Source organism: Girardinichthys multiradiatus, chromosome X (assembly GCF_021462225.1).
Source record: "Girardinichthys multiradiatus isolate DD_20200921_A chromosome X, DD_fGirMul_XY1, whole genome shotgun sequence".
NCBI classification, from domain to species: Eukaryota; Metazoa; Chordata; class Actinopteri; order Cyprinodontiformes; family Goodeidae; genus Girardinichthys; species Girardinichthys multiradiatus.
The window spans coordinates 18547733-18568557 of NC_061817.1; the positions used below are offsets into that span (position 1 = coordinate 18547733).

Below are 20825 nucleotides of genomic sequence, written 5' to 3' on the forward strand. Positions count from 1 at the left end.
GTCCCAATATAATCATTGTAAGAAGAACCCTTCTTTGCAGAATCATCTCAAGATACTCTAGAACAGTCAGTCTTCTTTATCAGCTTTAAGTAACTGGATCCACTATCCCTCTGGTTGTGATAGTGGATGGAGCTTAAAATATTGCAACTTCAAATATGTTTTCTGCTTTCATATGAAAAAAATGAGATGTATTTTCATTTAAACAGGAAGCTAAAAATCAATCTCTTAAATGTAGAAAAACATCACAAAAAAAACAAAAGACAAGATTTCACTTTTTAATTCAATATGACATTTACATCGAAAGCAAGGCGAAGATTAAACAAATCTCAAATAATGAAAAGCTTCAGATCATAATTAAATCAGAATATTTTACATTTATGGGACAAGAGCTTTAATTGGAGGAGAAAAGAAACACTCCCTGCCAAGGATCATACATTGTACATACGCTTTTAATTGAGGTTTTAAAAAAGAAGGTCAGGAAAAGATGTAGACCCTGACAAATACAAACCACGAGCACTGTTTTTATTTTCACTAAATGCCAGGAAACATAGGATGTGTAAAAATTTATAACAAAACAAAACAAAAGCCCATTAAGAACTTTTCCTAAGTATTCCAGGTGATATCTGGGTGCCTTCTATCCCAGTAAATCAGATGTATATCAGATGAACCACAACTGCATTTATCCAGCCAATAACAGAACAACAAAAACAATGTATTAATAACCCTCTCTCATTTAGATATAGACATTTTTTGGTTATTTATTAAATAACCCCTACACATTTGTGGTTCACCTTGTTTATAGGCAGTGGAGTCAGGTTCAGGGTAAAGGTGGGCGTGCTCTTCAGCTTCTTCCTCCAACAAGATATTCCAGCTTCCCCTGCAGAGCAAAACGGCCACAATGTCCAACGTTAGCAAAGGTCCCAGCAACATGGGCTTATAGCAAAGATGGCCAGCTATGCAGGCAATAGTTTATCTGCTGGTCAAATGTATTAATTTGTTCGTGGGGGGGGAAATGTAGGTCATATTAACAGAGAATAAGGCAAAAAAAAAAAAAAAACTTTTTTTATACTTTGGCATTAAAAGTTCCAGGTTTTGAATGCATTTGACAATTTTAATGTCATGTTTTTCTCATCTAACTTTGGTATATTTTACCTGCTTTACATCTACAAACTTTGCAATATTTTAAAACTAGTGACAAACCAAAAAACTATTCCTTTCACCAGAGTGGAAATGTGCCTGACATGTAGCATAATTAGAGCCATAATAATAATACTGTGGACATGTCAGTGACAATTTCAGCCAATGGCAAAAGGATATCAAGGTTGTCTACATCTCAGAATTCATTCAAATAACTCTTCTTCCCCCAACATGTTGCCAAATACAGAAGCAAAGCAGACAATTAACAGTGGATACATGTTCTAAAGATGTAGCTACTTGTTTTTCAGACAGGCAACAGCATTCAGAAATGGATGTGGGTAGAGAAAGGAGTACCTGGGGTGAGTACCTGCACAGTTTGACAGTCAGAGTATCCAAGATTTTTAATTTGCCCTTTTTCTCATGTGGTCTCGCTCACAACACCAACGCTGTGTGAGGTATAGAAGTCAGCTGCAATTCATCCGATAAACCCTACACCTCCAGTTAGTGTCATTAAGACCCCCCCCAGGAGCTACAACCCCCCCCCCCCCAAAGAAAAACACAGTGCATGGCATTATCAGGCACAGTAAGCTGGAGAATAAATCCATGGCATTTGATCTTCACGTTACAGCTTCAATATGAAAACGTTGTGTTTACACATGCGTTTGGGCAAGTTTCCCAGGATTACATGTTAACATGTAGAAACACAGCTACTTAACTTCCTCCCTGGATGAAAAAAAAAGCAATTACTATGTTTTCCTGTTTAAAGTAAGAAATATAATTTCATAAAAAGTAAAAACATGTATATACAGCTAGAGAAAATTTGACTGGATAACTGTTTTCTGTTATTTCTTCCACAAAGTGAAATAAAACATCTATAAGGATCAAAAACTGATACAAAACGAGGGGTACCTCTGGGCATGTTTGCTCAGGGCTACACTGGCCTTTCCCTCTTGGCTTTGTGTGAATGTTTTCTACTTTCTTCTCATTCATCAGGCCTAGTCCTTCATCTTCAGTGCATACTTACGATGCACTAATCAAAAACAGGATAAAGATATTTGGATATAGTATATATGACAAAAATCATAGGCATTGAACTAAACATAACCAAGGTGGGAAACGGAAGGGGCGGAAAGGGAGGGGAAAGGGAGGTAGGAGGCTTGAAGGAAAGGGGAGAGAGTGTGAAAGGGTAGGTCGAGAGCCAGGGGGAGTGAAGAGGAGGACGCACTTACCTGAGCCTGATCTGAGGTCCTATCAGATCAGTTTTAATTGGACTGAGTGTCACCTTCAGATTGGAGGAGCTCTTGCTGGCCGTTAAGCAGAGGGGAGGAGGAGGCAGCCTCGGTCAGCATGGGTTCCGGCTCCGACGAAGCTTTAATGGTGGCTGCATCACTTTCTTTCTTAGAGCTGCTCTTCTCCTCTGTCGCTGTATGGTCTGAAAAAACATTACAAATGTTTATGCATTCATAAGCTTAACACTTTTTACAAGTGCAAATCAAAAAGCCTTTGGATATTATGTGATAGACCAATATAGCACATAATTATGAAGTAGAAGGAAAGTGATAAATGGTCATTTTATTTTGTTTTACAGATTTAAACTAGAAATGTGTGGCATGCATCATTATATTCAGTTCCACATGTTACATCTATAAGCCCACTGGAGTATATCGCAACCAGATTGGCACCTTTAGAGATTAAAATGTATGATCATTCTTATGTGCAAAACAGCTCCAGCTCAGTTAGACTGGATGGTGAACAGTCTTCCCACAAAGTCTCAATGAGGTTTAGGGCTGGACTTTGACTGGGCCATTCATTCTAACATGCAAATGTGCTTTGATCTAAACCATCCTAATGTACTGCTTGCTATATGTTTAGGGCCTTAACACTTTTGCAGTCTATAACAGGTTTTCTGTCAGAATCTACCTGCATTAAGCTACAAGTATGTTTCCATTAACAACCAGATCTCCATGTCCCGGCTGAAGAAAAACATCTCCACACCATGAAGCTGCCCCCACCGTGTTTAACAGTGGGAATTGCACCACTCATTTCCTTTTGCATGCTGGCCAAGTTACATTTTAGGTTTACTTGACCAGAGCAAAAGCTTCCATGTTTGAATCATTTTCCTTTCAATTCACAGATGTGAACTGCTTTTGTTGCACTCACTTTCAATCCCAAAACGTTAAACTTGCATTTGTGGTTGTAACATGACAAAATGTCAAAGTTTGAAGAACATCCTAGACACTTATAAGAAGCTGAGGAAAACAAGTTCTTACCTTTGTCTTTTGATGACCGCTCTTTGTCTTTCTCCCTTCCTTTGTCTCTGTTTCTTTCTCTATCCCGGTCCCTGTCTTTTTCTCTGTCCTTGCTGCGGCTTCGGTGGCGGTGAGACTTGCGCTCTGAGCTGCGCGACCTCCTCCTGTCGCGGCTGCGGGAGCGACGTTTTCTGTCAGTGCGCTCACGACTGCGCCTCCTCTCTCTGTCGTGGCTCCTAGAGAAAGAAGAACAAAGTTGAAGAAAAAAATCTGATGCTTGTTTAAAGCAAGTTTCACTATAATTTTCTCACTGTGACCTAACAATAACTGCTCCTTCATGCTGCAAAAAATTATAGAGAAAAAAAGATTTTTTTATTTCAGAATTGCTGTAAATTCAAATTGTATTAATCTAGTTTGAAGTTGGCGATTGGGTAAAACGTCTGCAGTACTGTGCTAAAAACCTTTTTAGGATGTTAAATCCCATATATACACTGAGTTGAAAAAATTGGAAAAGGCATCATTAAACCTGCCATACCTGCTGCGTTTACGTTCCCTATCCCGGTCTCGGCTCCTAGACCTCCGATGGTCACGGGATCTGCTCCGTTTCTTGTCTGAAGCTCGGCTGGAGTGGCGACTGTTGGAGTGGCTCCGCTTTGCTCTTCTCTCACGGTCCCGGTCCCGCTCCCTATCGCGCTCCCGTTCTCGGTCTCGCTCCCTCTCACGCTCCCGCTCTCTCTCGCGTTCCTTCTCCTTTTCCCGTTCCTTCTCCTTTTCCTCCTCCTCTTTGCGCTTCTTCTCCCTCTCCTCCCTCTCGCGCTCTCGCTCTTCTCTGTCCCGTTTGAGAGCAGGGCTTTCATCTGAAGGTTCCTCAGAGCGACGACGGAGTTTTTCCTGAGAAAGAATCCCCAATTGAGCAAAAGCCAACGTCAGACAGCGCTCATTAAATATCTTAGATGTGCAATTCTCAGAAACAAATGCAAAATAAACCATTCTGTTACCTTGAGCTCCTCTACAGTAGATTTGATCTTGGCGTAGCCCATATGCTGTTTGCCCATTAAGTGGTCATCCACTCGGGATTGTGCATCACCCACAATGAGGAAGGCCCCACACACCTCACACACCTCCATCTGTTTCTCCTGAGCTGCAAAGCTCTCAATAGTCTAAAGAAAACACCAGATTTGTTTCAGCTCATATCAAAACATACAACATAATAAAGAACTGGTTTTCAACCAGTCACCTTCATTTGTCTTAAGAAAGAATATTTCACATTTTTCCATTTTACATTGATGTATTTGAACACATAGGTTAACTCATTACTGCAAACAAGCAGTATTACACAAGCAGCACCTACTATCTTGAGAAGCGTCAGTAGGCCGATTAGCCGGTGTTAGCTGACTCACCGAGGGGGTGGAGCTGAGCATCTCCCTCTCCTCCTTCAGCTGCTCCACAAGCTTCATCATTCCCTGAGCTTCCTCAACACGTCCCTCTGACCCCAGTTCCTCAATCTAAGAATAAGGGCCATGTTGCAGTTTAGTGGCACAGAAAACAAGAATTCTTGGTCATCTATAAAAATTCTGTTTTAGACTTTAGGATTTCATCAAACAACGATTTATTTTAATGCAAGTTCTTATGTAAATTACAACTGTGAAATAAAAAAGGAACACACAAAAAATATATACATTGCATTGTGCCGTTTTTACTAACTTTAGCAGACATTTATGTAAAATATAACAGATGACGTGAACGTACAACAATACTAAGCTCTACAACAACATTCTTTGGTGTGGAAGTAGTTACTGCAGGATAAAAACTCAAACAGCCATTGAGGGATTTTAAAATGAAAAAAGGAGCACAGTTGTCAGAAACTGAATTTTCTATGACATGGCAAAACGTCCACCATTTTCAGCGAGAACGAGACTTTCAGCAGATAACAGGAAGGTCAAAACTGTTAAAAGCAAATGTGCTTCATTTTATCTTGTTTAAGGATTCACTCTACGCCAGTAATGAAACATTTTAGATTTGGAAACAGCAGCCTTTTAGAAGAAGTGATTATCAGCCTGTGTAACTGAACCCCCTTTAAAGCTTAGGCATATGTTTGAACATTAGTGATGTGTCGCCACAAACGAAACGACTCTTAGAGCCGGCTCTTTGAAGTGAACGACTGGAGCCCTCTTAATTTTTTTTCTTAAAAATATACACGTGATTGGACAATATGCGTATCGTCGCCTCTGTCTACACGAGCAGACATGTGGAGGGTCAGCAGTTTTACACATTGGCTGACTAGTTGACAGTGGGTATGGCCAGCATCTACCATGAGCGAGGCTGCTGCTACAATTAATGGAGTCTGATCAATGTTGCTCTGTAGTATGGTATTCACTGTTAGTATATTTATTAACTGGTGGTTGCTTGGTTTATGAAACACTGGATTCAAACCAATAAGAAGACTCTGGGTCTCCTAGGATCTGGGTTGCGTTGCACTTTAAACTAATAATTAATTTTGTGTGTATATTCATGCTAATGTGAGCAATAATTCAATCAACAAAAATCTTAAGAGCCATTCAGGGAGCTGAAAGAGCTGGCTCTTTTAAAAAAGTTGAACCAAAGGAACCGGTTCTCTAAATGGAGCCAGAGTTCCCATGACTACTGCACATAGATGGGCGCATTAAATGTGAGAGAAAAATTGATCTCTTAAAGAGAAATCATATTGCTAAAAGCATTACTGAGATATTGAAATATAAAGATTATAAAATCATCCTCAACATTCTGACCAATACATCTCAAACAAATATCAATAACTGTCAACAAATTAGTTACAAACCTGTACTACCAGGTCTTCTATCTTCTCGGTTAGAACTTTTACTTTCTCTTCATTCTTACCAGATGGACCAGGGCCCTGGGGGAATAAAAACACGATATATCAGACACATGATGCATTTGTTTTTCTGGAGATTTCACAATAGGTAACGTGCATGCTGGTTTGAAAAAACAAAAATTTACAAACCCCGGCATTTTGTTGAGCTTGGGAAAGTGCAAGCCGAGCATGCCCTCTACGAATCCGCCGCTCCACTTCTGCCAGGAGAGACTGTAGATACCGCAGGAAGTCTCGCTCGTAGCCTTCTTTCATAAACCGAGAGCTTTTCTCATACCTGTGATGAAGAAGCAGTGTATCAGGCCAAAACAATAACATGGGGGAAAAAATGAAAAATACATTGTAAAATCTTAAGTAGAACTTACAATTTCCTTAGATTTTCATCATGGATTTTCTCACAAGGACCTGCAACAAAATAGAAATCGCTCATTATACTATACTAAAGATGAGATCTAGTACTGAATTAAATCATACTGTTTTACAGATCCTTACCCAAGTCAGAGCGTGTGTTTGTGAATAGCTCAGCTGGACAGAAGCCACACAGATAGTATCGACAGACCTTAACAGAAAAACAGAAATATTAACACCTTTTCCGTACTTTATTAAAGGACAAAGGTTTCATTAAAGTCAAAAACCATTCCGACACTGTGCTCAAGAGCATTTCAGTATGACCGATGCATTCACTACATGCATTCTGAATGAGAAGTGAGCACCTTTGACCTGTACAACTCAATAAACAAAGTAACATGTAAAGGAATGCTTTAAAAAAATAGGTAGCTGGTTTTGTTTAACTTCACTCAGGATCTATTCAGTAGTCAGTAACTTGCATCAAATTTCTCTAACAATAAGAATGTGTCTCTAACTTTATTAAAGGCAAAATATCAAAGAGACTAAGCATCAGCAGATTTCTGAAGTGAGAAATATAACTAATCTAATATAGCTAAAGATGAGTGGAGAACAAACTAATTGTAATATACTTTTTTGCTTCCTGGCACAACTTTCTCAATTGCTGTTTTTACAGCTGTGTTATTAAAATGTATTCTACAGTAACGAATGTGGCACTTTTACTGAATAAAGGACTATAGCAAGTCAATTAATTGACATTTATTCTTAAGAAGTTTCATGTCAATATCTAAAGAAAAATGAAACTAAGAATTTTCGGTGACTTGGGTAACAACGTTTAACTGGTTTCATTGTAAATTGACTTTCTGTGTAAATTGAGGGAAACAAATTACCTTTAAATGTTCACTTTAAAACAATGTAGATCTATTTTTTTTGTAAACTACAGAAGTGATCTCATCATTAGAAGGTTATTTTAATGATGAAAATAATTGAGACTCAACTCTAATGAGACTTTGGCGAACGTACTAGTTTGGACAGCACAGCTATAACAAGTGTACATGCGGGGTAAACGTGAAACCAACACGCATTTTGATACATTTACATGTATCCTAAAGTGTTAATCTACACACTACAGAAAGCCAAAAATATTACACTCGATCAAATTTGTTTTATAGTTTTGTTGAAAGCAGCTGTTAACAAACGCGTTGCCATCCTTCATTGTGATCTGTTGGCCTAGCTTAACCGTTAGCAAATTAAAGTTAATTCCGTTAACACGCGTCCCTGCACCGCAAAGTGTCCGCCAGGACTTCTTTAAAATATTATAAATGAAGCCTGATGCGAAGACTCCTGGTGGTGAAGGCACTTGACTCCCAAATGTCATGTAGCATATTAGATACCACACGCTGCTTAAAGCATGTTAGCTTATCACTTCTCCGAAGCTAACGTTAGCTACAATGCTAACTTACGCTCTCGTTGTCCCATCGTACGTTGGACCGTTTCTCATCAGGGGCCAAGTTTCTGTCTCGGCCCATTAACTCATCGAGTAACTGGGCTGCAGACAGCATTTTGTTGGAACAGCGTTGCCTTCTTTCGCAGTATAACAGTATATCTCTCTATCCCGAAAAGCCTATTTATGCCAAGTACCAGACAAAGTAGTTCTAACCAAAATGGCAGACGCTGTGGCAACAACGCCCGCTCACGACTCATGTACGAAAGACGTCAGTCTGAACCGGATGCAAATCCGCTGCAGCGTTGACTCCCACAGTTACAAGCAATAGTCTTCAATCAACTATTGCCTGTTCAGTTTATTGCTGCGCAGGTGAAAGAAAATAAAAAAAATAAAACTACACAGTTCAATACAATATGTTTTCACTATACAAACATTTTGTGGCCCGTGAGGACTTCCAACTTGATAATGTTGGCCTTTATGGTGATTTGTTTCGAGATCACTGTTATAGACACAAGCCTATATTAGGTGTTTAATTGATCAAGCTATCTGCTCAGGTAACCAACCTGAAAATATTTCCAAAACATGCTATTTTTTGTTCGTTTTGTTACAAATTTGTAAGTAACGGAAAAGACAAGTAACCTTCTTTCAGCCAGCTGGCTGGCAGTGAGTATCAATAGGTGGGGAGGGGCAGAACAGCATTACTCTATGCTCCACCCCATGCCTACTTAGAGCAATTGCTGCCCTGTTAGTTCAATTTTGTAGTGGTAATTTACAAGAAATGCCACCTTAAAGCACTTGATAAAACAAGGTAGGTGTTCAGTTACAAGGATAGAAAAAATAATAATTCTGAAGGCCATTCTGATAGCCTGAAGAACCAATAACTGACATTACAATACATTAATGGAGAAAACTTGGAACAATGGCAAACCTTTCCAGGAAAAAGTTACTCCAAGAATGCATCAACGACTCCTTCATAAAGGAACCACAGTTAAAGTCGGTGTTCGTGCTTCAACAATATGAAATAAATAGACTGGACAAAAATGGCATCCATGGAAGAGTTCCATATGCAAAAAATAAAAAAAAACATCTTCACAATCTTGAAGACTTTTGGGAAACCTCGTGTTGATTATCGAGACAAACATTGAACTTTTTAGAAGGCGTGCGTCCTCTCACATCTTGTGTAAAACAGACAAATAACATCATATTGACAGTCAAACATGGTTATTATAGTGTGATTATACTGGACTTTTTTGCTACTTGGGTACCTTGAAGATTTGCCATAAATGATGGAACCATGAATTACATATCAGCCCTAAAATCCTCAAGAAACATTTCTGACCTTTAGTTTGGGACCTTAAGCTTAATGCATGCTGGATATGCAATGACAGCGATCCAAAACACACCCGTAAGTCCACCTCTGACTAGTCAAAAAACAAAACGAAGGTTATGAAATAGACTTGTCAAAGTCTAAACTTAACAGACTAAACAAAGTTCCTCCACCAAAGACTAATAGCCCAATACATTTGATTGCACTTGTTGCCACCATTGATGGCACAACCAACTATTATGTTTAGGGAGAAATTACTTTTTCATATATGGCCAGGCTAGTTCAGACAACTGTTTTCCCCCAATGAATAGAATCCTCATTTGAAAACAGGTTTTTTCTGGTATTTAGATTGGGTTGTTGACCCTAAATATTTAGGTGAGACAAAATTCAAAAACTGAACTCTGTAAATGGCAAATACTTTTTCAGTGTACTGTATGCAAATCTTCAGTTTCTGTAAAGGGCCATGGCAGACGTACAAAACATGTAGCCATTATTATTATTTTTTGTTTATTAATAATAATAATAATAATAATATATATATATGTATAGGACAAACAAATATATATATTTGTTTGTCCTATGTTTTGAAGTCTTTAATTTTGTTTACCATTTGAGTCCGTTTTGTGTCATGTTCATTTTCTTTTCTTTTGGTCAGTTTAGCCCTAATCTAAAGTTCAGGCTTGTCTTCAAGTGTCCTAATCATGTTTTCATTTAAGTAGTTTTGGTAATTGCTTTGAACTATGTTTTTTTTTAATCACTTTTATGTCAAACTGTGCTTGATGACATTTTTATTATATTCTTTTATGTCTATTCTGTATCTCTAATCCCATTGTGCCCCTGCCTGGTTAGAGTTTGCTTATTTGGTAATTTACCTGTTTTACACAATCCATCTCTTTTTGGCGCACCTTCAAAGTGCTAGGCATGTTTCCTTTTTCATATTGCCTCTAGTAAGGTTTATCAATAAAGATAATACATAAAGACCATTTGTAATTTTTTCCTCTGGAATACTGAAATCCATTGCTTGACTGCTGTTAGTCCGATCATTTTATAATATATTATATAAGGCAATGATCAGGTTTCCAGAATTAGCAAAAAATAAATAAATAAAAAAAATCTAAACATTATATATTAATTAGTATTTCAGATCTATGCTAGTGGTGACTGAAATTAGCTTCCTTCTTAGGGTGATTGGACTCAGCCTCAAAGGATAGGGTTAGGTTAGGGTTAGGTTACTGGCGCAGCTTAGTTAACACCACCCCTATTACCTTGACCTATATTGATAAACACTATGATCACAAAGCTAAACATAAACAGAATGACATAACTTTTCTAAATTCTTAATGGCTGGAGTGACTTTATTAGTTTGAAAACAAGAAACCGTAATATACACATATTGGTTTTATTTAAAATAATTTACTATTTATTTCATTAAGTGTTAAAACAAGACAGCTACACGTGTAGTTTAATAGGCTAATTTAACCGGTTTTGGTTTTAAAATCAATATTATTTGTTAAGTAGACAACATGTAGTGTACAAATAGTTTATAAAGGGTAAGGCAACAATAAAATTGTATTTTGAGCTAAAACTTTACAAGGCGGAACTAAACTAACTGTGTCCAAACTGTTGTCACATCCTAACCCCTCCGACGAGGCGGTGGTGTTTGAGACTGACAGCATACTGACGGAACGCCGTCACTGCTGTCTGACTGAATGACCCGGGCTGGGTACAGTGAGTGGTACTATATGAACTAACAGCATATTTAAATGTTGAGGGTTGAACTCCAGTCTGAGACGCTGGATAGCTCTTCAAAACGAAGTTACGTTAGCCGAAGCTATTTGTTGCCTCAAGCTAGCAGCCCCTGTCAAGCTAGCCACTAGTAGGTAAGGTTAGCCGATTAGCTAATATTAGCTGGACTGTCTGTCGGCGGACCTGCGTGGACATTAATACGTTACTGTCAGTGTAAAGCCAACTAATTGGCCAGCCTTTTGTGCTGTCCTATGGTCTCACTCCGCTAACTGTCTGTGCCAAAATGTCCACGACTTCGTTGGATAAAGAATTGCAGGAGCGACTGAGAGAAGCGTCTGCCATCGGAGATATCGACGAAGTGCGTTCGCTGGTTGAAAGTGGGGTAAATGTTAACTCACAGAACGAGATCAACGGTTGGTGAGTGTTTCCAGTGAATCATCACAGTTTGTGTCTGACTTTTCGAGTGTTTAGCTTCACCGATTAAAAGGCTCGTAGGAGCCTCTGAGCCAAGTGCGTCGGTGCAGGGATAAACATGATTATCCTATTAGGCGACCAGAAGCCTGTTGACCAGTCAGGCTTGCCCCGTTCAGAATGCCTTTTATCACTCCGCATGACGGTGGTCAGACAGACTCATTGTTGCTTTCATGATGATTCATGACTTCAAATTGAGTTGTTTTTATTTGTCACTGTAAAACCACAATATAATTACAACAAATCCTAAAAGTACGTGCAGGCGAGAAAAAAACGTCATAGGGGCTCTGACCATAGCTAGATCAAATGTACTTACAGGCGCATTTCAGTAAACTAGATGATCGAGCATGTAATTTATTTCAGCACTTTAAATCCAAAAATAAAACTTGTGAATATATATTTATGTGTTTATATATTTATTATGCACACAGTCTGTTAATTGCAATGATTGTAGCTTGCAGCCAATGAAAACATAGTATTATGATGATTTTGTTCATTAAGTTTGATTACAGCATTCTGACAAGTGTATCCATGCATGAATTACAACATCATGGATGCAATCAGCCTCTGGCTCTGCTGAGGTGTTAAAGCGCAGCTTGCATTAATAAACGGCCTTCTGTGTTGTTGGGCTTGTTGTCTCTCATTTTCCTTTTGCCTATGCTCCATAGTTACTCTATGGGGTTTCAGCCAGACGGGTTTCCTGGGCAGTCAAGCGCAGTAATAAACACAGCAATATACTAGCTATTGGTTCTTTGGCAGTGAGGGCAGGTGCTAACTCCTTTCCTAAAGTGAAAGCGGCATTTCCATAAAGCTTGTCCACAGAGACGGGCATGATGTGCTCTTAAAATTTCCTGGTAGTTGGCTGCACTGTTTGGACTTCAGAAAACACAGTGGACCAACAACAGCAGATGATGCTACTCCCAAAAACTTCGCCAACTAAAAACCTCACCCTGGACCTCAAGCCATTTGAGTTCTGTGTCTCGCCTTTCTATCTCTAGGACCTTAATTTGTACATGAAATGCAAAATAAACTTTTAAAAGAGGACTTTCAACCACTGAGCAACAGTAGAGTTCTTTTTGTTTTTAGCCTGGTAAGACACTTATTATGTTGTTTGTGGTACCAAAGTGGCTTAACGCAAGGGATGCAACAGTTAAGGCCCGTATCCTGGAAACGTGTGTGTGCGTGCGTGTGTGTGTGTGTGTGTGTGTGTGTGTGTGGAGGCTCTTGAAATGCGTAGTCCAGCCGCAGTCAATCCCTTTTAAATCTCCCCCCAAACTCTTACATTTGCTTTGCTTCACAATCCTGTCAAGGCTGCAAGTATCCCTGTTGTTTGTGCACATTTTTCTGCCACACCTTTTCCTTCCCCTCTGCTTTCCAATAATGAGCTTGAACACAACACAGAAACCTGTACACAGCCGGCTCCTTTACAATGAACTTTTGTGGCTAGCCCTCCTTGTGCAGGATGTGAATTTCTGTGTTGGGCAACTGTTAAATCAGCTGTCCTTGCCATGGTTGTGTAGTCCATAGCATGGCCATAAGATAATATTTCTGTATTAAAAGTATCTTTTATGGGTCTTCTGCAATTTTCTGATTATCTGAGAAACTAAGTTTAGGGCTCTCATTGGCTGTAATACATAATCATCAAGATTAACAAAAATGAATGCTTGAAATATAAAACTATGTATAATGAAGCTATAATATGATATTCATTTTTGTTTTAATGAATTAAAGAATTAGATTAAATAAATATACCATAGACAGAATAAAATTAAACAGTCTAAAAGAAAATGTAAATATTCATGCAGTAGACCCCAAAAAACAGCCCAACTGTAATTTTATTTCTCACATTTTTGCAATTTTGTTATAAATGTTTAATAATAAGGCCTCCCATTTCAAATGAAAAATTCATGATGCTTTAATTAATTTAATTAATCTTTGAGACATTGGAGGAAGATATAGGTATTTATCTTTCTGTTACGATTGCACGTATTACTGTTAATCTAAATCTAAATACTTGCCTGAAGACATGAAGTTTGCAAATAAAATAAATATATAAATAAATAAATAAATAAATAAATAACGTCAGGATCTGAAATAAAAAGCGGATTCTTTATGAACAAACTGCAAATAAAAAAACCTTACCAATAAAAGAGAAGCTCCCATTGCTATATTACAATATAAAATATATGGATAAATCAGCCTGCAAAAGAATTATTAAGCACTTCTGGTAAACATCACAAAGTTTACCAATAATCTCAAAGGATTAGAAAATTTCACTTAAAACAAAATTAAAATCATCTGTCCAGTTTAGATTTTTATGGAGCATAACATGTTAACGAAACTTGAGCTACTACATTTTTCCTGTATAGAGAGAAGGGTTGGAATTACAACACATTTGAAATTTGAATTAAACCATAGTACATTTAAATCAATGTAAATTAAACGATAGCTTATTTCAGTTTATACCAGCAGCAGGTTTGATTTTAAAATGTCACACTGAGCTGTTGTCAGACATGATAAATGTAGACAGATTATCTTCATAAACTGTATAATAAAGAAGCTATAGAGGGTGAATAGTAAAAACAGTGTTGCTTCTCCAATCCTTCCACCAGGACATGCTTGCACTGGGCTTGCAAGAGGAACCATAAGCACATAGTGTCCTACTTACTCAGTTGGGGAGCGGACAAAGAAATCCTCACGGCTAAAGAGGAGCTCGCCTCTCAGCTTACGTCTAAGCCAGAGATCAAGCGACTCTTGGGAGGTATATCTTTTTTTTAATGTACTTGTTGTTTCTGTCACATTCAATTTTAGGCATGTTCTGTGGGTATTATTTGTCTAAATCTGTTTATGAAAGGACTGTTTTTGTCACTATGTTAACCCTTTTATAATTAATTATCATCTGTGCTCTTCAACAGTTGAGGTGGAGGAAGTGCCTGATGTCAAGGAGCCCGAGTTGCCAATCATTCCAAATTACCTGTCCAACCCGCCCTTCATGTATTCTAAGATGGACAATAAGTCAGAGATCCTCCAAAACCAGCACCTCACACAGAACGGCTCGAGAGACTACACCGAAGACACACAGAGTGATTCAGCCTCGCTTTCCTCAACCGATGAGCTCCAGAAACCCCAGAGCCTGGTCTCCGATGGGCCCGCTCCTCCAACAAACCCTATCGTCAATCACAGCCAAGCTCCAGCTGTTGAATTCATTCCTGTGTCTGAGCAAAACGGCGTGTCACCCAGCATGGCCTCGACCCACAGTCACACTGTTGTTAATCACACAGTGCCTATGGACCTCTCAGTCGAGCCTCATCTGGTCAACCATGCCGACTACTCTCAAATGGTGGCCCACAATGGTACTGTGAGTTCACCTCCATTGACCTCGCCCCGTCCAGGCTTGTCTGGCAACAGTGGGAGCCAGGTCCAAGCTCCGGTGGCCAGCACGACCCCCACTATAAGCAGACAACAGTCTGTTTCACAGCATCTGAGCTACAACCAGGCGAATGGGCCCATGCCAGCTTTTCAGCCTTTGTTTTTCACAAGCACCTTTCCTGTCAATGTACAAGGTGGGTTAAATATAAATCATACTGCTTCTGTTGTTTAGAGTTTATATAAATATAGCCATTACAAAAAGCCCATCCATCTTGTTAAACCAGAAAAGGCTTTTAGTGAGTGTGAACTAAGACCCCCTCCAAAAGAGACAAGCATGCAAAGAAGTTAATCTGGTCTAACGAGAAAGCTTTCTGTGTAAATGCCTCAGTTATTCTGAGATCCTATTACTTTTATTAAATAAGCCACATTGTATTTGTAACCAAGAAGTAGCTCCTGCTCTTTTCTTTCAGAGTTGGTTCTGAAGGTTCGTATTCAAAACCCAAATGCACGGGAGAACGACTTCATTGAAGTAGAACTGGATCGTCAGGAGCTCACCTATCGTTCCCTTCTGAGAGTCTGCTGCCGTGAGTTGGACATCAGTGCTGAGCACGTGGAGAAGATCCGCAAGCTGCCAAACACCTTGTTAAGAAAGGTACAGCAGATGTATCGTACAGTGTCATGTTCTCTTGTAGCTTGTGTCCAGTTGGAAATGTTCATTTTTTGTGTTAACGTTAAATTCAAAATAAAAAACTAGAGATGTTTTTAAAGAAAAAACCAACATTTGTACGAAAAATAATCCATGATAGCCCAATGAGGACTGTATTTCTGAAGCTTACGCAACATTGCATTTATCTCTGAAACATTTCTGTAAACCTTGAGGTTTGGCAGTGCTTGTTTTAGACTAGCAGTTACATGGTCATGCTGAGGTTAACGGATGGGAAAATTAGCCCAGTTGTGATAAATATTACAGCCTTTAGATCACCAGAATCACATTGAACTAGTTTTCAAATGAATCATTAGCTTCCTTGACAAAAAATGGCCTGGTGGAACTGCCTTTTTTTTAGTAAGGACTATTACATGTAAAATGAAAATATGTTGTGGAATATGAGTTTATTTCAGGTGATTTGTCTTTCCTGTTCAGGACAAGGACGTGGCTCGGCTGCAGGACTTTCAGGAGCTGGAGGTTGTGTTGGAGAAAGCAGAAGGCATGTCTCTTTTCTCTGGGACGGGAAGCCTAACAGACAGACCCTGCTACAACATGAAGGCTTCTCGCCTCACTTACTGAAGTCACCGCAAATCCAGAGGTGTCGCTGATGATGACGGGCTACTGTAGCTTCCCTCAGATAGTCGCCCCGCCCAGCTCCTTTGTTCCAGCTTTGATGTTTTACTAATATTCCAGCTGGGGTTTGTTTGTTCAGCTCTAGCTATTGTCCTCCTTCTGTCCTCTTCTGGGCCTTTTGCTGCTTTACTGTACCCAAATCAGTTCCAAGCGAAAGCTGATGCATGGTATCCTCAAATATGTGCAAAATGTTTGACCCTCTTTATCACGCTCTCCCACTTGCCTGTGCCAAGGCTCAAGTGGGTCAACAGAGGGGGACGTTGGCCTGTCTTCCTAATGGGCTGGACTCTGCAATGGCCTTATAAGGACAAGTTTTTATTCTGGCTCTGGACTTCAGGAAAATTGGCCAACAAGACATCAGAAAGGATTAATGTAACTCTTTCTAATCAGATCACCACCCGACCGCCATGCAGGACAAGTTGCAGCACAGTGGACCACACAGCAGCCGTAGTTTCTGACAAAATGATCTATTTAGTGATATCAAATAGTCTTGGTTGTGCACACATGCTCTTTGCGTAAACTATAGTGTCTTCTCACAGACAGTATGTTATTATCCAAAGTAAAGCAAAGTTTATCTCATATCCTTTAACCTTTCAAATTGGCTGCCAATATAAGTATCTTTTCATCTCTGTCCCCTCATGGATGGAGAGAGTTTAGGAAATCTTCACTTTCCTGTTTTTGAAAATCCTTCAGCTTTACACTGTGGTTAGGAATAACACAGGAACTATGTTTTCCTCTCGGGCGTAACACTACATCGCTTCTTCCTCTTTATGTTCAGCTGCCGGCAAATGTGACGCGAGCGCCATGTTTTAGTTTTTTGTCATGTTAGTCTTCGCTGATAGAGCTGAGGCATATCTTGCCCTCCGTCTGAGTACAACTTAAACGTTTTAAATCAAGAATGGTGTTAGAAACGTTTTCCGTCGCTGCCAGTTTGTTTAATGTTGATGAGAATCGAGACCAAAAAAAAAAAAAAAACCACTGAACTAGCCAGCAAAGACGCTAATGTCAGTAACAAACCTATCACTGCTTTAGAAGAGAATGTAGCTTTGTTAAAACAGTTAAAGACCACACTTAATATCAATATCTATCATAATTAACGGTTTGCTATTCAGAGCCACTGTGCAATTCTGTTTTTGAACCATTATTTCAGAACTAACATTTGCCTTTGACGCTTTTTATAGCTCGACAATTCACTCAGACGTTGACTCAAAGAATATCAACACTGTCGGCAAATAGTTGTTTGCTGAAAAAGACCTACTCTTGTATTAGATGGCGGTGTTGTTTATGCTGCTCATGTTAACATGTTACTGGGGTTCGTATTTAAAGTGCAGTAAGTGGACACTAAACATGTCTTACAATCAGCGTCTTACCTTGTGGTGAGAGTTTAATGCTCTGAGCCTCTAACTCTTTGTTTTTATTTAAGCTTAAGTAATGTGTGTGTATCGTTTTTAACCAGCTAGGCCTGTTTCGTTTGTGTCAGAAAACAAATCTACAGTTTTGCAGGAGTTTATCGCTGATGATGGAAAGTACCGAAAGGCTTTTGTTGGAGGACGACGTGAAGGAAGAGGAATTTGTTTTCAGTAAGAAGAGCAGGAGAACTTTTAAGAGTAGTCATGCCAGAATAACAAATAAATGTTGCTGCCTGGGAGAACTTTGCATTTTTTTTAAAAACGAAATGATCTTTTGTGGAAAGGGGATGCCTACGTTGTGTTTGTTGGTTGCGCATTATTTCAAAAACCAGAATACAGTTGAAATTAACCTATGCATCCAGAGTCTGATATTTTTATATACAGTAGGACCTGTATACATGTACAAACAAACTAATAATAGGCACTGTTAAAAATGTGTTTTTGTTCTGGAAACCTCTGTTCTTTGATAAAGCATGTTAAATCGAGCAATCCCTTTTCCTCATCTTTTATTTAAAATTAACCATGTGCCTTATCTTCATCTTCTTATGCTTTTGCTGCTGAGAGCAGCCTATAGCAACATATAAAACGGTTCTGTTTGTAATGGCTTGTTTGCATAATGCCAGAAGTTAAACTATTAATATTTGAGTAACTCCTGACAACATTGTAAACTTTGGCAGCTTTGCGGGGATTTGGTCAAACGACCTTACATTTTTTAAGTTAATTAGTTCAAACACACATTGATCTTCAGTATCAATTCAGTTTAATTTTGAACTTTAAATATTGCATTTGAACCTTTATTTTTTTCAGGGTGAACTGATAATGAAACATACACTATAAATTATTTTAAGAACAAGATTAAGGTTTAATTATACTGTGAATTCTTAATAAACACAAGGGCAAATTTGATCATATAGGTAAAAAAAGTGCAGATGTGGCATCCTTTTATTCCTAACACATTACTCATTCCATATCAGTATGGATATCCAGCAGGATTTTAAAAATGTTCATTTAATTCTTTTTATCAGTGTATATTATAGATGGATAGATCAGTCCCTTGGTTATGGACCTGGGTCTGTACTTTTTCAATAGGGTTGATGTCGGGGTCTTTACAGAGCTGTATATTAGGCTCCCTTATCCATTCTGAAATCAGTTTATAGTCCTGTTTGGCACCATTGTCCTATTAGAACACCCAATTAGGTTCCAAACAGCTGGCGCTAGATTTGAGGTGAAATTGAAGAACTGAAGAGTTTATGATCAGCCTTGGTGGTTTCCAGAATATTGTAATTACTTATGGTTCATTATAAGGTGACATTTCGGGAATATGTCCAGCAGGCTCACATGAAGCTACTGGGTTCATAGTTATTTTGAAGGACTGCTGAACACAGAAGAAATTTGTTGAACTGCAGAAATATTTCCAGCTGCGGTGTGGCCTACATGTTTATCACTGGTCGCATGCCTTTGCACAACAAACCACTGTTGTGTTATCCTGTAATGCTCCTAAGGTTTTGTTATGTTCCTTCTCTGATTTAAAGAACACAAACAACACCTACTTTATGGTCACATTGTCACTGCTGTATCTGTGAAATGAACCCAACAGTGTTCATGCGGTGACCAGATGTCCAGGCGCCGCAATGTGCAGAGCACAAATATTACACAGAAAGTTGTAAGTGTGGCTTCATACAAAAGGACAAAGCCATGATTGGCAATAAGAATCTATACATTTACATGCATGTATTCCTGCATGCAAGTCCACAGTCCTTGCTGTGTTCTGTTGCATGTCTAGACTAGGCTGGGGGATAAGCCTATAGCCCCGCTGTGGTTGGACATGTCGAGACCGTGTAATAAGCTTAACATGAGCAGCAATAACACCTTCATTGTCCTGAACCAGCTTTACGGACCTCCAACACTGGCAGGGGAAGCTGAGGATCTGTGTGGTCAGGAACCCTTGAGAACATTTTCGAACTGGAGGCACAAGGTGACATTAGTGCCTCTGTTCCTAAGCGTTGTTTGGGCCATTCTCTAACAGGCTTAACAATATAGAGCTACTTATTTTTAAGCGCCAATATTTGAATCACAGTAAAAACAAATATAGAGTTCAGTTTTGACAAATATTGTGATATATGTATTTAATTTGTAAAAAAAGTCAATCTTACACCTAGCTAAAGTCTATTTAAATATCTAAAAAAAACATATATAGAAGACCAAGCAGGACAGACTGAGCTATAAAGTCAATTAACTTAAAAAAAATATGAGCCTGTCTTTTATCTTTTTGTCAACACAGTTTAACAAATGAATTTGGAAGGAGCAGCAGATAATGGTAAACAACAAAAAATCTTAAACTCAGGTGCTATTATAATCTGCTGACAGGACAGCCTTTAGGCCCATGCTCAACACATCTGGCCTTTGAAGAAAGCTTGAATAAAAATATTCTTTTGAATGAAAGCTATAAGACGTCCTGTGTAGTTTTCAATCAGATGAGAACAAAACTAAATGATTATCTTTACAGTGGAAAACTAATTCTCGGCATAACGCTGAACACACCATCTCCTTGGGGAAATATGGTGGTGGTAGCATCATGCTATGGGGATCCTTTACTACATCGGGGTCAGAAATGGATGGAGTAAAATGCTGGGCAATATAGCAAGAAAACCAGTTAGATGTTAGATGTGGATGAGTGTCACCTTCCAGCAGCACAAAAACCCAAAACATGCAGCTTGGGCTACAATAGAATGGTTCAGAGCAAAGCATATTCATGTGGAAGAATGGCCCAGTCAAAGTCCAAACCTGCGTGGGAATCTGAATTTGTCTTGAAAGTTGATTTTCACAGATGCTCCATATCCAGTCATACTGAGTTTGAGCTTTTTGCAAACAAAAATGAGGAATAAAGTCTTCAGATGTGCAAAGCTGCTAGTGGCCCCAAAATAGTTGCAGTTCTAATTACAGGGAAATATAGTGCTACAAATTATTGACTAAAGGGGAATGAATATAAATGCACACCACACATTTTTTTTTTTTGTATCAAAAACAAAACAAATGTATGTTTTTCCTTCTCCACAGTTTTGCACTACTCTGTGCTGGTCTCCTAAAATCTTCTGCTTCTCATAAAATCTAAATACA

General features: G+C 38.8%; 2 protein-coding genes across 5 annotated transcripts; one reads left to right on the forward strand and one right to left on the reverse strand.

Annotated features, from left to right (window-relative positions):
* Window positions 1-261: 261 nt before the first annotated feature.
* LOC124863437 (luc7-like protein 3) lies at window positions 262-8297 on the reverse strand. 4 transcript variants are annotated; one of them, XR_007037132.1, is made up of 12 exons: window positions 8064-8297; window positions 6748-6814; window positions 6621-6660; window positions 6388-6532; window positions 6205-6279; window positions 4787-4891; window positions 4385-4546; window positions 3922-4277; window positions 3408-3622; window positions 2367-2569; window positions 792-877; window positions 262-673 (listed from the first exon to the last, which is right to left on the reverse strand). XR_007037132.1 is itself a non-coding variant. In XM_047357807.1 (11 exons), exons 1-10 carry the CDS (start codon window positions 8160-8162, stop codon window positions 2400-2402), a joined length of 1434 nt encoding a protein of 477 aa, XP_047213763.1. In that variant the 5' UTR covers window positions 8163-8297; the 3' UTR covers window positions 262-877; window positions 2367-2399. The 4 variants fall into 4 exon arrangements, 2 of the variants coding, with proteins under 2 accessions (XP_047213763.1, XP_047213761.1); XR_007037131.1 differs by having other exon boundaries at window positions 792-2569; XM_047357807.1 differs by having other exon boundaries at window positions 262-877.
* A 2700-nt stretch (window positions 8298-10997) lies between these two features.
* Window positions 10998-18191, forward strand: LOC124863359 (ankyrin repeat domain-containing protein 40-like). The gene is made up of 6 exons (XM_047357708.1): window positions 10998-11254; window positions 11390-11537; window positions 14204-14352; window positions 14507-15154; window positions 15431-15612; window positions 16102-18191. The coding sequence occupies exons 2-6, from the start codon at window positions 11404-11406 to the stop codon at window positions 16243-16245; spliced, it is 1257 nt and encodes a 418-aa protein (XP_047213664.1). The 5' UTR covers window positions 10998-11254; window positions 11390-11403; the 3' UTR covers window positions 16246-18191.
* Window positions 18192-20825: the final 2634 nt, after the last annotated feature.

Bases quoted from the DNA above. Each gene is read 5' to 3' on its own strand.
- LOC124863437 (XM_047357807.1), bottom strand. From the start codon at position 8,162: ATGCTGTCTGCAGCCCAGTTACTCGATGAGTTAATGGGCCGAGACAGA. The intron at 4,278-4,384 runs GTAACAGAATGG...ATTCTTTCTCAG, and splicing joins CTACTGTAGAGGAGCTCAAG to GAAAAACTCCGTCGTCGCTC. The intron at 3,623-3,921 runs GTATGGCAGGTT...TTCTTTCTCTAG, and splicing joins AGGGAACGTAAACGCAGCAG to GAGCCACGACAGAGAGAGGA.
- LOC124863359 (XM_047357708.1), top strand. From the start codon at position 11,404: ATGTCCACGACTTCGTTGGATAAAGAATTGCAGGAGCGACTGAGAGAA. The intron at 11,538-14,203 runs GTGAGTGTTTCC...TCCTTCCACCAG, and splicing joins CAGAACGAGATCAACGGTTG to GACATGCTTGCACTGGGCTT. The intron at 15,155-15,430 runs GTGGGTTAAATA...CTTTTCTTTCAG, and splicing joins CTTTCCTGTCAATGTACAAG to AGTTGGTTCTGAAGGTTCGT.